The sequence below is a fragment of the Tetranychus urticae genome, chromosome 2, assembly GCF_039701765.1.
Source record: "Tetranychus urticae isolate SD_2017Ah chromosome 2, NJAU_TeUrti_SD_1.0, whole genome shotgun sequence".
Classification (NCBI taxonomy): Eukaryota; Metazoa; Arthropoda; class Arachnida; order Trombidiformes; family Tetranychidae; genus Tetranychus; species Tetranychus urticae.
In genome coordinates this window covers 13,400,263-13,416,095 of record NC_142959.1, presented here as the reverse complement: position 1 = coordinate 13,416,095, position 15,833 = coordinate 13,400,263, and the positions used below count along the sequence as shown (strand labels likewise).

The 15,833-nt window shown below is 33.0% G+C and overlaps 5 protein-coding genes across 7 annotated transcripts; 4 read left to right on the top strand and 1 right to left on the bottom strand.

Moving 5' to 3' along the window:
- Window positions 1–573: 573 nt before the first annotated feature.
- LOC107361702 (protein D3) lies at window positions 574–3,104 on the top strand. 3 transcript variants are annotated; one of them, XM_015928566.3, is made up of 4 exons: window positions 574–745; window positions 1,501–1,588; window positions 1,778–1,877; window positions 1,963–3,104. In XM_015928566.3, exons 1-4 carry the CDS (start codon window positions 651–653, stop codon window positions 2,343–2,345), a joined length of 666 nt encoding a protein of 221 aa, XP_015784052.1. In that variant the 5' UTR covers window positions 574–650; the 3' UTR covers window positions 2,346–3,104. The 3 variants fall into 3 exon arrangements, with proteins under 3 accessions (XP_015784052.1, XP_015784068.1, XP_015784060.1); XM_015928582.3 differs by having other exon boundaries at window positions 574–806; XM_015928574.3 differs by lacking the exon at window positions 574–745 and adding an exon at window positions 1,366–1,397.
- Window positions 3,105–6,364: 3,260 nt separating this feature from the next.
- LOC107361693 (uncharacterized) lies at window positions 6,365–7,990 on the top strand. Its single transcript, XM_015928553.3, has 2 exons — window positions 6,365–7,258; window positions 7,557–7,990. The coding sequence occupies exons 1-2, from the start codon at window positions 6,549–6,551 to the stop codon at window positions 7,852–7,854; spliced, it is 1,008 nt and encodes a 335-aa protein (XP_015784039.1). The 5' UTR covers window positions 6,365–6,548; the 3' UTR covers window positions 7,855–7,990.
- Window positions 7,991–8,604: 614 nt separating this feature from the next.
- GlyRS (glycine--tRNA ligase) lies at window positions 8,605–11,281 on the bottom strand. The gene is made up of 3 exons (XM_015928518.3): window positions 10,909–11,281; window positions 8,936–10,803; window positions 8,605–8,857 (listed from the first exon to the last, which is right to left on the bottom strand). The coding sequence occupies exons 1-3, from the start codon at window positions 11,141–11,143 to the stop codon at window positions 8,747–8,749; spliced, it is 2,214 nt and encodes a 737-aa protein (XP_015784004.2). The 5' UTR covers window positions 11,144–11,281; the 3' UTR covers window positions 8,605–8,746.
- A 452-nt stretch (window positions 11,282–11,733) lies between these two features.
- LOC107361721 (uncharacterized) lies at window positions 11,734–12,856 on the top strand. The gene is made up of 2 exons (XM_015928594.3): window positions 11,734–12,259; window positions 12,329–12,856. Exons 1-2 carry the CDS (start codon window positions 11,806–11,808, stop codon window positions 12,505–12,507), a joined length of 633 nt encoding a protein of 210 aa, XP_015784080.2. The 5' UTR covers window positions 11,734–11,805; the 3' UTR covers window positions 12,508–12,856.
- A 150-nt stretch (window positions 12,857–13,006) lies between these two features.
- Window positions 13,007–14,753, top strand: LOC107361680 (guanine nucleotide-exchange factor SEC12). Its single transcript, XM_015928528.3, has one exon. It carries the CDS (start codon window positions 13,204–13,206, stop codon window positions 14,608–14,610), a length of 1,407 nt encoding a protein of 468 aa, XP_015784014.2. The 5' UTR covers window positions 13,007–13,203; the 3' UTR covers window positions 14,611–14,753.
- The last annotated feature ends 1,080 nt before the right edge of the window (window positions 14,754–15,833 follow it).

The window sequence follows — 15,833 nt, the reverse complement described above, 5'->3', positions numbered from 1 at the left end:
TCTTTTAAAATTATATGGGAATCAAATCTAAACTACATTATCGGAGCTCGAATGCGATAATTTAAAGTCAGAAATTTTCATGAAATTATATATTCAAATGTCAATAAATATTGATGTAAAATCTAATTTAATGAGACTAACTCATGCAATGTTCAAAAACAATCAATTGGAAAATTCATTATGGTACATAAACCAAAAGAACACGAATATTTTGACTTGGCATGAACTTAATTGAGTTCAGTTAAACAACTGGAAGGGACTTTTGTCCTTCGTTTAATCATTTATTCGACTAATCATGTTTTACAAGTCCAATTGGAGTGTCAAATATGTTACAGAGTTGATAAAGAGATTGATTAGTAATCAGACAAGGATTGTGGGTTTGTTTGATGTATTCAAGATAATTTTTAAATTGAGCTCTTATAGATCTTTTATTATCATTCAACGAACGTTTAACAGAAATCAATAACGAGATTCTCATTATGAGATTTGAATTGATTATCATGATAAGTTGCCATGGTTTTTACATTCGGTCTCTTCGGGCTCCATCTATTGGGATAAATTTGACTTTGGAACTATTCGACTTTGAAAATAAAATTGATTTCCAACTGTAATCAAATCAATTATTTTCTTTGTTGTCTGTTATACTAATCATGTTAGCATCTAGAATATCAAAGGTACTTGTTCAACCATTATTAAAGACTACATTGGCTCCTCTGAATATATCTGCCAAGTGCCTTCATCAAATGTAAGTAATTAACAGACATAAACGTGATCCACTTTGAATAATTGCTCTTCCTATAAGCGAAGTAAGTTACAGTTAAAAATTCCCCAATACCCATGAATTCAGAAAGTTTCGATAGTCAGATACTTTAATTCTTGAACTTTTAGTCTCGCTTATTCGCGACGTTAAATTAATTCTCTTTCTTCCTTTCCTTAATCACGCTCATTTTGATAACCTCGATGAACCCTATTCTGTCTATCAAGTTGATAAATTGCCTTTTTACAAAGAGTAAACAACTAATCTTGCTGTTGCATGGTTACAGTTTCACAGTAATCTAATCGAATTCAAATTAATGAAAGGAATAATATGGTTCTTTCGATTTGCATTTGTATCGGCAGATTATATCGGACTGTATTTAAGTATCATAAATAGGGTAGATAAATATCATGGCCTTAAATTGAGTTAACTATTTTAAGTGTTAGCAAAATTCAGTTGATTCATAATCCTTGATAAGATGACAAGAAGATCAACATTTCCAATGATGACGATCTTCTTGTCATTACCTGTAATTTTAGCTCACTCGTCGTCTCTGCCTGTCTCTCCTTTATTCTCTTTGTTTCACTATATCCATTCTCATACTTCTCTTCTCCATATTCACTCGTTTTCTGTTTTCAAGGTACTTTCTTGTTTATTTGTCTCTCTTTTATTTAAACAATTTAAACAAACGTTTTTACAAATTGCTAATCTAATTCATCGTTTTATATTTCAATAATTCACAGAAGTTTACATAATATTGCCAGAAAAAACATGGACACTCAAGGAGTCGTCCCTGATGTCATTGATTCCATACCAACTCATACTGTTGAGGTATTACAATGTTTTTCTTTTAGTTTCTTGAGACTTCAATTGTTCCTCTTTTTTGCTTTGACGCTTTTATAAACCCATTCAAGAATATTTTCTTCAAATCCTTCCCATTTAAACTGTGTCATTATCAAATATCGTTCTTTTTGATCCATGTTAATGTTTATTGTTATTTCATCATTGGCAATTTCTTAGGTTAAATACCCAAGCGGTGCTGAAGTTAAATTTGGAAATGAATTGACCCCAACTGTTGTCAAAGATGTCCCTACCCATATTTCTTGGCCTTCTGAAGAAGGTAAGTTGTCTTTGAAATTTCTATTGATGGAATTTGTTTAATTTAATTGATTTTAATAAACTGTTCAATTTCAATCAATCCTTAGGAGCCCTCTACACTCTATGTATGACTGACCCAGACGCTCCGAGTCGTCAAAATCCCAAGTACCGTGAATGGCATCATTGGCTTGTAGTCAATATACCTGACAATGATGTTGGTAAAGGGAAGACTATCTCGGAATATGTTGGTAGTGGTCCACCAAAAGGAACAGGACTTCATCGTTATGTTTTTCTTGTATATAAGCAGCCCGGTCAATTGAGCCCAGATGAAAAGTTCAGGAGCAATCGCTGTGGTGAAGGTAGAGAATGCTTCAAGATTCGTGAATTCGCCAAAAAGTATAAGCTTGGAGTTCCTATTGCTGGTAATTTCTATGTTGCACAATGGGATGACTATGTACCCAAATTATACCAACAGCTTTCTGGTGATTAATTCATTAGTTCCACATGCATCTTTGATCATCATCCTGCTCAAACTCACCTTTTGTCCCTGGTTTTGATTCAATATCAATACCATTTTTACACTTTAAATCAATGCAAAGCTTGAGTTTGTCAATACCTAGAGATTCGAATTCTATGATAAATTATGTTAAAACACAGAGACCTTGCTCCTTCCATCTCTTTTCTTTCGTTGCTAAAATATCTATTTTGCAGAAAAAGCTAGTATATCTCTTCTATGATGATCAAAGACTGATTTACTAGCACAAGTGATAATAAATAAATTACTGTTTAAATGGTTTAAAAAATCCTGTCTCCACGTTTTTTAGTTTCATGTGATCACATACAGAATAAAAGTAGTCTAGAGAAAGGATTATCTTTTAAATGATTAGAAATTTATTGATAAGAATCATTTAGCATAAAAGAGTTAAGATTTTAAGGGTTCAAAAGCAAAAGTAATTCTTGTGATATTGGCATTTCTTAAAAAGGATACATGAGAATGGCTGATGAGTATTCACTGAGCACAATAGAGACTCTCCTGATGCTTAAGATGCTGGAACACTTTCCATGGTTGCTTTGTTTTCCAAACCATTTTCATCGGTCCTGCATTTATCCTGGCCATTACTAATGACGGACTTTCCAGCTTCTTCTGCCAAAATGATCTTGTCCACTGCATCACTGATGATATTTTTGACTGTCTCAGAGATAAGCGAAGATTGATCCATTTTTTCTTGGAATTGCCGGAAAGAATCACTTGTTTCACAGAAAAATTTAAAGACTGGACAACAAAGGAAACGGATAAGGGTTGAAAATACTGTTTCTGAGAATGATGATGATAAATGATGAGGAATCACACAAAGGATACAAGACAAAAAGAACTTATACTCACGACCGGTGATGAGTCAAGTCAATGCTCCAAACTTCTCCTTCCTTTTTCTGTCTCTCTTCTCATTTTTTCATCTTTCTCAATAATTTTTCTTTCTCCTTGTCTGTCTTTTTCTTTCCCCTCAAAAATCTTCCATTCATTGCCCCTTAAATCTTTTCTTCTCTTCTTCATCTTCTTCATCTTCCCAATCTTTTTCCCTTTTTTCTCCATCTTTTTTGTTCGTTGGTTTTTGCCTTTGAGAAAATCCTCTAAATCTTACCTTTTTTTCTTCACCTAACTGCTCTCACATCAAAACACAGCAAATTGCACAAATCAGCTGTCAAATCATCACCAGCTAATCATTTCCAACATTTGACGCACTAATCACCTCAATCGAACTTTATTTCCATTGGATGTTTCAAATGTTTCATTATTTTTTCCCATTTTTGCACCAATCCTGTTTTCCAGTAGTCAAGGTGAATAACAAGAATGCAGATACTTTCGATGTTACCAAAATGTGCGAGTTGCCCATCAAGTTGCCAATATTCAGAATTAGATTAAAATCTATCGACTCATTTAATTTAAAATCAATTCATATGATAAAAAAAAGCTCTAAAAAGTCAAGAGTAACACTAAATAAGGGGAAAAATTAAGAGTAATTTGTTTTCTTGTTTACATCAAGATTGTGAGGGTTTGCAAGCAATGAAGTAATCAATTAAAAAACTCATCATCCTGACAAGTATGATTTTAGTTATGAACGTCTGAAAATACTTACGTAATTTACAAGAAAAAATCATGAATTATTTGTTAGCTTGGTGAAAATTTCTAGTTATTTTGACAAACTATTGAATTTTTTTTCAAGCTACCACTCAAATAATTAAAATCACGTTGATCATTATTTCTGCAATACTTAGAGCAATCCTTTATTTAAACACCTTGCAGTTATTATGATGAGAGGGACAAAAATGAATCTTTTCATGTTTTCCACAATTATTTTAATAATATATAGAGTTGATATTAATTTTAATCAGATGACTTTGGATGAAATTTAAAGGTATATAAACATTGATGTTCATCAATCAGAGCCAGTTATTCACTAATAGTCTTGTCTCGAGTTACATCATCCAGTTATTTCATCGCTCTTCTCGCATTTTAATTTGGTCAGTGGTTATATCAGACCAAATACATAAATTACAATGTTCAACAAAAGTTTCCTCATTGTTTTAATCATCTCTGTGGCTCTGCTAACCAGTGGAATCGATGCTAATCCTATGCGTACAAGTGTGTCAAAAGCTTGCTCATCAAGCAGTTCAGAGGGTACAACCCTTAGAGTTTGTATAACAACCCGGTCGGAAAACGGTCAAGTGGTCCAGAAAACACGATGTGAATCTTTCAATGATGGACCTGAGGATTGCAAAGAAATACAAGATTGATTCTTTGATTTTCTGTTCAAAAGATTGTCTAAAAATTGTTGGTTCAATTTCAATTGTTTATCATTTTAAATCAAATAAATAATTTGGATTGAGTTAAAAGCTTCAATTCAATGTTTTTTTCTTGAATTTTTTTCAAATTTATTCGGAATTTTGCACTTGATATCGACGAAAGGTAAATGATTGAAAGCCTGGATCATATAGCAATCATAATTTCAAGATTAGAGATGAGTTTTGTAATGAGATGGGTTATCAAAATATTAATCATATCATGATAGTCCAAAAGTGTCAATATTACGAAGGTTTTGGTGAAAATTTGCAACATAAGTTATTTATTTTATACCTTTTCCTGTAAATTGTGAGTGCTTTTCAAGAGTAAAGTTATTAAATTGATATTGTCGATACAAATATAATTTGTTCGATAAAATTAATAGTTAGTCTTGCACTTGTCAATGGGTTCTCATTATTTTGAACCCAGATGTGATGTTTGTTTACTAATGACTGAATAAACTTGAACGAATTCTGATCTCTCATACATCCACAGAGTAATTACAATCTACTTGAAGTAAATAAAATTTACATATCAGGCCAGAAAAGTGTTTGAATAACACCAGGAAGTTAGCTTTTAATGAGTATATTGGATGTGAATCGATGTATATCACCTTATCTGATAAGACTCGAAAATTGGAAAGGAAGAAATAGTGAAGAAAATTGATAATGATTAATGTTAAATTTATTTTTATTATAGTGCTAACTTTTACATGGACATTTCCATCTAATTTTGAAATCCTAACAGATAGTATTTCCAATGTTAAACCAAATTGTTCAACCGGAGAATGCAAAGAAAATAGTGATCAAAGAAATTTAACTTCCATGGATAAAGGTTTAACTCGAAATAAGCGAGTCTGCGGATCTTTATGGTGTGGTGGCTGTGGTCGGTCAAATCAACCAAGAAGACGAAGACCAAGGCCAGTAGTGTACCGGCCAGTCAGATATTACCAGCCTCAACAATATCAACAAGCAGCCAGTTCGTTTACGTTACCACCGTTCCTAAGATTGCCAGCTCTGCCAGCCTTACCCAAAATACCAGCTTTGCCGTCTTTCCCTTCTTTACCGAGTCTACCTCGTTTACCAGCAATTCCACAAATTCCTCCTCCTGAGTTACCAGATTTTCCTCGTTTTCCAAGAATACCACCATTACCAGCTTTACCAAGATTACCCGCTGCCCCCGCTGCTCCTGGTTAATTCAAAAGAAATATTCAAAAAAATCAAGAAACTGAATAAAATATTGAAGATTCTCTCTTTGTTGAGAGATTTAAATTTTCACTCATTTCTGGTTCTTTGAAATTGTCCAAAGAAATACAAGGGTTAACATATTTATGTTATGTTTTTATAACAATACAATTCTTAATTGATTATTATTACAGAGAAATGAGGAAAAAATTATGAAGTAAAATTGTCTCATTCAACAGCTAATTCATAAAATAATGTTAACTCAAATCAAGTTTTTATGTTCACTCGTTTATCTTGTATTATTGTAAATCTCGTATAGCTGCTAAACTAAGTGTGAATTTTTCTTTCATTTCAACCGATTATTAACAATTTTTTTTAATTTACACTTAATTAGTTTAAAAGATAAATTTAGCCTTCAAAAATTGGCGCTCGATTTATACCGAAAGAATCGATGAGCGCTCAACTTAATTCCATGGTAACTAACATAAAATAAACAAACAAATAAATGATTGATGTGAAAGTATTACAATTATGTCTCTTTTAAAAAGTTTTATTTCTTAATTTAATTCTTAAATTATTTGTGAAATCAATTCTATGGATAATAATTGACGAAGAGTTTTTTGCGTGACTTCGATAACTCTTTTCATTTCTTTCCTAAATTTCACTGATCATGTCAAATCGGCCATGGTATTATGTCAAGGGCCATGGAAATCGAGAATATATTGAAAGATTGATTGCTTCCAAAAGAGATAAGGAAGCTCGACAATCGGAATTCAGACGACAAACAAGTGATTACTTTGATCGATGGCAGCTACAAAATGAATGGATGGGCAGGAAAGGATCTAAAAAGCAAACCGCCAACAGTAATCAAACTAACAGTGCTGGAAAATTTCATTCAAAGGTCCCATATGATCTTGACTATGAGATTGATGATGATCCAAAAAGAAGTGAATCCATCAAATTAAAGCGTAATAAAGCTCGAAAAGAACTGAAAGTTTTATTGGAACAGTTGATTGATCTGGAAAAAGAAGCAAAAGAATCAGAAGAGCAACAATTGTTTCTAATCAAACAAATTGAAAATTTACTACTTGTTCGGCGTCAGCTAAAAGATAAACAGGAAAATTGGTCCATTCGGGGTAAAAAAATGTACTACAAGCGTTTTGCTAAAGACAAAATGAGACTGAAATCATTTCTGATCTGTGAACAGTTGAATAGCTACAAAATAGTAATCCAGTGTCTATCTAAATCAATACCAACCGTTTTTCTGAGCAAAAGGGAAAAAGAAGAGCTTTATGGTGTAATTGAAAGCTCATTAAACATCATCAACATGTATTTAGACATTAATTATAAACGCAATTACGAGTTGATTCCTCTATACAAGTAAGTCTTGGTTTCTAATGATAATTTTATTATTGCCCAAATATGCTTCACATTGTCAATATCTTCATAGTTTGATTACTTTCCATTAATTTTGAATCTATTTCTATCAATATGTTTTACCCAGACAATTAAGCCACTATGCTTTACTAAAGGTAATTCAATAGAGTAATCTACCACCCAAATTGATTTTTTACGAGAAAAGAGAAGTGTTAAATAGACGATATTGACTCTGTTATTGATTCATATTTTTCATGTTTAAGTTGCATATTTATTAATAGCTTTCTATTTTTTGTTACAGCGAGGAAGCAGAGAAGAAATGGCTTGAATGTGAATCTAATTGGGAACGAGAAAGATCCATTTGGTACAATCTGGTTGATCGAGTTATCGAAGCATTTTTCACTACTCACAAATATCAACTTGAAGACAATCTCGAATCGCTAGAAATATTGACAGAAAAACGAATTGCTTTGTTAGATCAAATGTTAGTTTTCTCAGAAAAACTTAAACAAGATAATGATTTAATGGTAATTCTTAGTGAAGACATGGATCACCTTATAGATAATGACAATTTTAAAATTTTATCCCATGGAAATTGACAAAATGATATTCATTATGGTGATTGTTCAATATTTATTTAACTTCATATAAACTATGTTTATGTTTTCGTTATACTGTATCATTTACCTGATTGTTTAATTATTCAGCTAAATAACTGATCGAACTGCCTATTTATTTACTATTTTTGAGCTTTCAATTGTTTTCTTGATACTTCGTAACACTCTACCGTCGTTGATGATCAAGATCGCCAGTTTCCTCACAAAGCTCGCAAATCCAAGCAATCAAATCATGTAACATTCAACATTATCATTGTGAAACATGAACAAACACTTTTTTATTGTATTTATTAAATCAATTCATTTTTCAAATCTTCAAATTACATAAATACAGTAACCTTTTCAGGTCATAAACTGTGTCAGGTCAAATAAATTCAGCTGAGCGTAGTTCCCAATACAGACATATTGAAAGTCTGATCTTGACCTTTGAATTTTAAAGAACAAACGAAAAAGCAGGTTTTCTCAAATCTATTTAAGAAAATTTTTTAATTGTTATCATGTTTTGTCATATTTGACATTTTTAAGAAAGAAAATTTTCTCTAAAACGTTACAAATTGTAAACAAATAGAGAATGCTTAACAAAAAGTATGCTAACTATCTGATCATTTTTGTTCCAATTGATTCAACAAAGTCATAGTTTACTGTTCGATTGAATTAGTTTCAATTATAATATATAATTATAATCGTAATTACTATCGAATCAGACAAGGCAGTGATTTCAGATGAAAGTCCTTCAAATATATGAATTAATTTATTAAATAAATTTTTCTATGTTGATTCAATACGAGTACTACCATTATACAAAAAAGGCTCTTTAGGCAATGCATTCGTTATGAAAGTACAAATTGAATAGAGAATAGAGAAGTTTATCTAACTAATCTTTGGATGCTTCCTGTTGCTCGAAGAGAGGATACATTTTCATAGCATCGTCCCAACTTTTAACACCTGAACACAAGTCTCTGACTAAGGGAGCTGTTTCGTCAACCTGCAAAGAGTAAAAAAATTGGATGAAATTAAAATTGTTAATGAATTCATGTTAAGTTAAACTTAAAGTTAGACTTACAGGCAAACGAATTTGAAGCATGGAATCTCTTTCACGAAGAGTTACGGTATATGGGGCTTTGAGAGTATCGAAGTCCACAGTGATTCCATATGGTATAGCAATTTCATCAGCTCGTGAGTATCTTTTTCCAATGGATACACCAGAGTCATCAATTTTATGTGAAATAGAAAACTCCTTAAGTTTAGATGATAATTGTTGCACGAATGGCACAAACTCTTGTTTACCGCTCAGTGGAAGCACAGAACATTTAGTTGGTGCAATGATGGGAGCCAATGTTAAGTAAACTCGTTGTTCGTCACCCTCTCTTATTTTGAAACTATGTTCAAATATGGAGTACATTATACGCCCAATGCCAAATGAAGGTTCAATAACACTTGGTGTGATTTCTTTTACGTAGATTTTCTTGGGATAACGACGAATCTTTATCATTTCTTTAGATATTTGAAATGACTTATTATCTAATTTGAGTTCGTAAATTTCGTCTTTCTCGTGAACTTTTTCTATATTGTTGAGATCTTCAGTTGAAAGTTTAGCAAGACCATCTAAAAGAATTTTCGCATCAGCTTTATATTTCTTACCAATCGTGGCTCGATCAGGTAAACAATCGACAATATTTACTTCCATTGGTTCTGATAATGGTTTTTCAGCAACAAGTTTAACTCCAGTTGCTTTCGAATGTTGTGTAAGATCGTAACATGATCGATCAGCACATCCGACACACTCAACCCAACCATAAGAAGTGAGACATTCAGCATCCCAACAATCACAGGCATAGTGAGCCATTTCATTTCCCATATGTTGTCGAAATCGAACTTTGGTAGGATTAACTCCAATTTTAACTAAAAATTGGTAAATGCGAGCCATGAAGTAAGCAAGAGTTTCATTGGCAATTATTTTATTGGAAACAGCATCACGTAGTGACATTTCTTCTACCGGTTTACCATCCATTTGATTACAAGCAGAAAACAATGGTAATTTCATATCTGCCACTGTCTGGAATCGAGGATGATCTTTGTTGTCTGGATCCACAAAATACTCAATTTCAGCCATAGTGAACTCACGAACACGAATAAGACCAGATCGAGGAGAAATTTCATTACGGAAAGCATTACCGATTTGGGCTGCACCAAATGGCAATTTACCCTGGTTGAATTCAAGTAATCGCTTAAAGTTGACAAAAATTCCTTGCGCTGTTTCAGGTCTGAGGAACCCTTTGACTTGTCCACTTGGTCCAATTGATGTGCTGAACATTAAGTTAAACTCTACTGGTTCGGAGAGATCATTGCCAGTCAATGGCGCTTTCATGTCAAATTTTTTTAGAACACTAGCCATTTCATCCTTTGAGTACCCATCTAGTCGAGCAATGATTTCTTCACATTCATTCTTTACAGTTGGACTAAGATCTTTGTCCTCCATAAGTTTTTCCAATTGAGCTTTGATCAAATGATCTAATCGAAAGCACTCTCCGGATTTTTCGTCTTTAACCATAAGATCAGCAAACCTTTCCACGTGTCCAGATGCTTTAAGAACAGGCTCTGGTGTAAGCATGGTGCAATCAACTTCGAGAAGACTATCCTCTATGACAAAATGATTTCTCCATAGATTTAGAATATTGTGCTTCATGGCACATCCCATAGGACCAAAGTCATACTGTCCTGAGATACCACCATAGATAGAAAAGCTAATGTCGATAAAGAAACGTCTTTTTAATAAATCCTCTAGCCGGGTTCTTTGGAAGATAGCATCACTAGGTGTTAGTGATATTTCTTTATCCTCTAGAATTTTTTTCCTTGCTTTCAATTCGTTCACTGCTTTTTTAATGTCAATATCATTTGCTTTGGATTCCTTAAGTTTCCTCACAAGATCACCTGTGCACAAATACAGAAAACAGAGCTGACCGAGAGTTAATCAATCAAATGTTATTGCACTAATAATAAACCAGAAAAGATGAAATTTGAATATTTTATACGCACCTTGTTCTTTAACAGAATCTCTTAAGGGTTGCAGAATTTCTTGAATGGATTTATCGGTGGCAGCCATCTTATTGAGAATACTTCGACGATGAGCAATTAATCGACCGTGTTGCCAGTTGGCAGGTAATTTTTTGAACAATTGAGATGAACAATGGAAACTTTTTACGAAATGTGTACGTAAGCAGAAACAAACATCTACCGCTAAAACCAATTTGCGAACTGAAGAAAGAATCATTAACCAAGCAACTGAGTCAATGTTAGGTCATCATGCACAGCCAAGTCAACAATAAAAATACGATAATGTACGCTAATTTAACCTCAATTAAAAACTATTTGAAAAAACGTGAATATATGTCAGGTATGGTAAACAGCAAAAAAAATGCTAACAACTAAAGCAAACTAAAGATGGCGTAATAAGCCAGTCCGTTATTTTGTGGCTTTTTCAAATTTTGATTAAATTTAATTAAACTAATTTTTTAAAATAATCTAATTTTTCTTTCATTTATGCTTCAAGTATTTAAATACATTTTACTAAATAGATTGTATCAGAAGTTTCAATCGTACATTTCCTATGTTTAAACCAATGAATTATTATACGCAATACATTGAAAAAATTACAAACGGCAAAACTGGTTAAGAGCTGGTTAATCAAGGTAAACTTGAATGCCCTGAAAAGGTATGAATGATAACCTGATTTCAGGTTTGAATGCAATTGTTTTCAATAAAAATGGTGAAGAAAAAGGAAGGAAAAGGAGTGTTAACGATCGAAGCGCCTCTATAAAGCTTTCTCTTCTCATCGCCATTTATTTAAACTCACTTAACCATCACTAACCAGTCTTAACCGTTTGTTGTTTAATTTGTATTTATACGTTTTTTTTATTTAATATCACAATTAAAATGTATTCTGTAAAGCAAATCAAGTTAATGAATGAACTGATTAGGACTGGAATATCGAAACAAGGTATTAGTGAATTGTACGATGTTCTTCATGCTGATGTCGCAGCCCAGTCTCAACCTTCACCTCCTAACTCTCAACCTTTACCTGACTGTGTCAACAATGATCATAGCTCGCCACCATCATCACAAAATTATTCAATGGCTTTGGCCTTGAGTACCGATCTTGATACACCAAGACCAACAAACATTGAATCTCCACCGTATACAGATGAGGAACCATGGCCTCAGTGGCCATCCAATACAACAAATAGTGAAAAGAAAAGAGATAGGTTCGTGTTTAAACACGTCCATCACGATATATTAAATGAGGCTTTCCTCAGAAATCGTTATCCTGAAAACGATGAAAAAGAATGCCTGGTGGATAAATGTAATGCAGCTCTAGAAAATTATAAAAGTAAGTTCTTTGTCAACCCTTTAACGCTTTTTGATGCATTCTGACCTTTTTTTTCTTTCTTTTCCGCAGATAGACCTTTGAAAGAGTCAGAAAAAATGACCATTTTAAATATTACTAATTGGTTCAATAATCGACGTAAAGAAAAGAAACGAAATCGCCGTACTCTAGATCCAAGTTCCTATTGTGTTCAAAATTTAAAAGAAAACAATGAAGTTAAAGAGGAAATAATCAGTGAAGATGATGTATAAAAGACTATTACGTAGAGAATGTAAATTAAGATAAATCAACTCTTGGAATGGCCATCGCCTTTAAAGGATGCCAAATTTGTCAATACAACAAGATTCTATTTGTAACCATGAATATATCATATTATTAAATCATGATATTTAAGTGATTATCAGTATTTGAGTGTAACAGTTGTACGCTGTTGCGTAAAGCAAAAAAAAGAAAGCTAAATGACTGAGCAATGGGATCGGATATTGGATTCGATATTTATAATGTTGCATGAAAATGATGAATTTCATCATTTCAAGAATCAAATATGCTTTAAACAAATGTGTTATTTTTTTTAAATAAAAGATCTAATTGTAAAAAATATTCAAGTTGATAAATTGATGAAAATAGCTGGCTTTATTGGTATAAATTTTGCGTCAAAAAGTCTTGCTAGACTAATACTTGTAAGATATTTCTAGTCTTATTCGTTATTTCAAACAGAAAAGCAAATTTTAAAACTCCAATTGACCCGCCAAACTCCGGGATCGTATTAAAATTGAGAACTGTAGATTATCACAGAAATGTAAAGGTGACGTGTTTACAATGAAATGTTTATCGATGAAGTCAATTGTGATAAATGAATTTTTTTTGTAATCATCGTTTATTTCAGTGTTTCAAGCATAGAAATTCTCTCACCGTTTGTATTCTGTCATATTTCAATCTGGTCAATCATGAGCAACAGTAAGTTATTGGCCCGGGTTGATATACCCATTTACATGGTTAAAGTTGTCAGTGAGAGGCATATCTTGGTCGCTGGTGGAGGTGGTCAAGCAAAAACCGGTGTTAAAAATGCTGTCGAAATTTATCAATTAACTCATTCATCAAATACTTCAGAACCTTGCTCAGCTAAACTAGTTAATCGTTTTTACACTGGTTCTCGAGCTATTATGAGTGGAACTGTTTTTGAGAATGATAAGCTGTCTATATTAGCCGGTGGAGGTATCAACGGGGAATGTTTACTCTGGCGAATGCGACTTCTAACTAATTACGACAGAGAACCTGTACATATTGGAAATGGAAATGCTCGAAGCAGTTCCAATGATGCATTGAATCTTCGCAGGCGTAGGACATCATCATCTTCCAGTATAGGTGGTGGTGTTGGTGGTGATGATGTAATTGACAGTACTGAACATGGATCAAGAAGTAGAAATAATTCTACTGCTTCCAACGATTCACGGAGACAATCTGAAGATATTAGTTTCGAAAATGGATCAATACTTGGGTTTGAACTGTCTCAAATGTCAGCTTTCAAGACAGATTTTCCTGAAAAGGAAGAACCTTTCGTTAAAGTGATACGTTATAACGATGTTTTAAGTGCCCTGGTTACTGGTGGAGCTGATGGCCACATAAGGATATGGAGGTATCCTGATATAGTAAAACAAACCGATATACGTGCTCACACTGATGAAATAGATGATCTGGACATACACCCTAGAGGTACTGTGATTGCTAGTGTTTCACGAGACAGTCATGGTTACATTTGGGATGCAAATATGGGAAGAAAACAATATGAACTTAAAGTTCAAATGCCTGTGATTAAAAACTCAAATCAACCAGTTAAATATGTTATGAGAGGGTGCCGTTTTGGCTTGGTAATCGACTCTAAACCAACAACATATAAACTATTCACTGTCCATAATCCCGCAACTCGTCATAAGCCACCTCATCCTGCTTATCTCTGTAAATGGGATGCCAATAACTACACTGTGGAAAAATTATCATCAATAGGACCGATTATGGTGTCATCCATGGCAATATCAGATGATGGTAGATTCATTGGTATTGGAACTCAAGAGGGAAGCGTAGAGATTTATATTGCATTTAGTTTACAAAGACAATACATTTGTCCTCAAGCTCATAATATCTTTGTAACCGGACTAGAGTTTCTCAAAACTTGCCAAGAGACACAACTTTTAAATGGAGATAATGATTCCTCTCTGGTCAGCATATCAGTTGATCGTCGAATAGTTATCCATAATATTCCTAAACAAAGAACTATTGGACTTTATGGACTTATGTTTTGCTTTGTAATCACAATTATGAGTATTTTTTATATCCTTGAATATATTGGTCTGTGAAAAAAAGGATAACTGTATAATGTAAATTTATGTAAATTTTTTTGAAACGCATAGATTCTATGAACGGAAACATTAAGAGTTGTCCAAAATCAATTTTTATTATTTAGAAAATTATTAAATTTTTTATTGCAACAACTGAAAAAGCAATTGATTTATTCCCCTAATTCCAATATAAGACTTAAATGAATATCCTATTGTGTATTTGAGCAAATTTTTCGCATCTTTATTAAACTTGAGCTTAAAAATGTCCACTCGAACAGTAAAAATTTGACAATTTAATAATGTAGTGAATTTTAATTTATCAAGAGTTTAGACGATCAATAGGTTTTAACATTATCCTTAATGGTTCATTCTAAATATAACAAAACTTGTTTCTATTAAGGAAATTGAATATTTTCAAACAGTTATTCCATTTGAAAGTGAAATAAGTTGTTGAGGAAATTTGAAGGTGATTTGAGACAAGTTTAGCCTCATCTTACATCTTACATTTGTTAGTTGCCATGAATAAAAAGATTAGCTCAAGGTAGTTAGATAGTGAAATGCAAAAAGGCTGAGTAAAAGTATAAAAGCAGTTGAAATTATCGCAGATGACCAAGGAAATCGTACACAACAGGTAGTTATGTCACCTTCACTGATACCGAAAGGTTAATTGGTGGTGCTGCCAAAAATCAAGTTGTTATGAATCTATTGAACACTGTTTTGATGTTAAAAGGTTGATTGGTCGACGATTCGATGATTCCAGCGTTCAAGCTGATATTAAACATTGGCCATTCAAAGTCGTCAATGATGCTACTAAATCTAAAATTCTGTCGAATTGAAAGGTGAAACTAAAACCTTCTGTCCAGAAGAAATCTCAGCCATGGTTCTCACCAAGATGAAGGAAATTGCCGAAGTAAAATCTACTGCTGGTGATACTTATCTTGTTGGTGAAGACTTTGATAACAGAATGGTCAATCACTTTATTAAGGAATTTAAACGAAAACATAAGAAGGGCATTACATCTAATGAACGAGCTGTTAGGAGATGAACTGCCCGTTAATGAGCAAAGAGAACCTTATCATCATCGACTCTCTTCATGGAGGTTTCGATTTCTACTCAAAAATCACTAGAGATCGTTCCGATCATCATTGGATCCAGTCGAGAAAGCTCTACGTGATGCTAAACTAGATAAGGCACAAGTCGATGAAATTGTACTTTACTGTACTAAATTGTACCACTGGTTT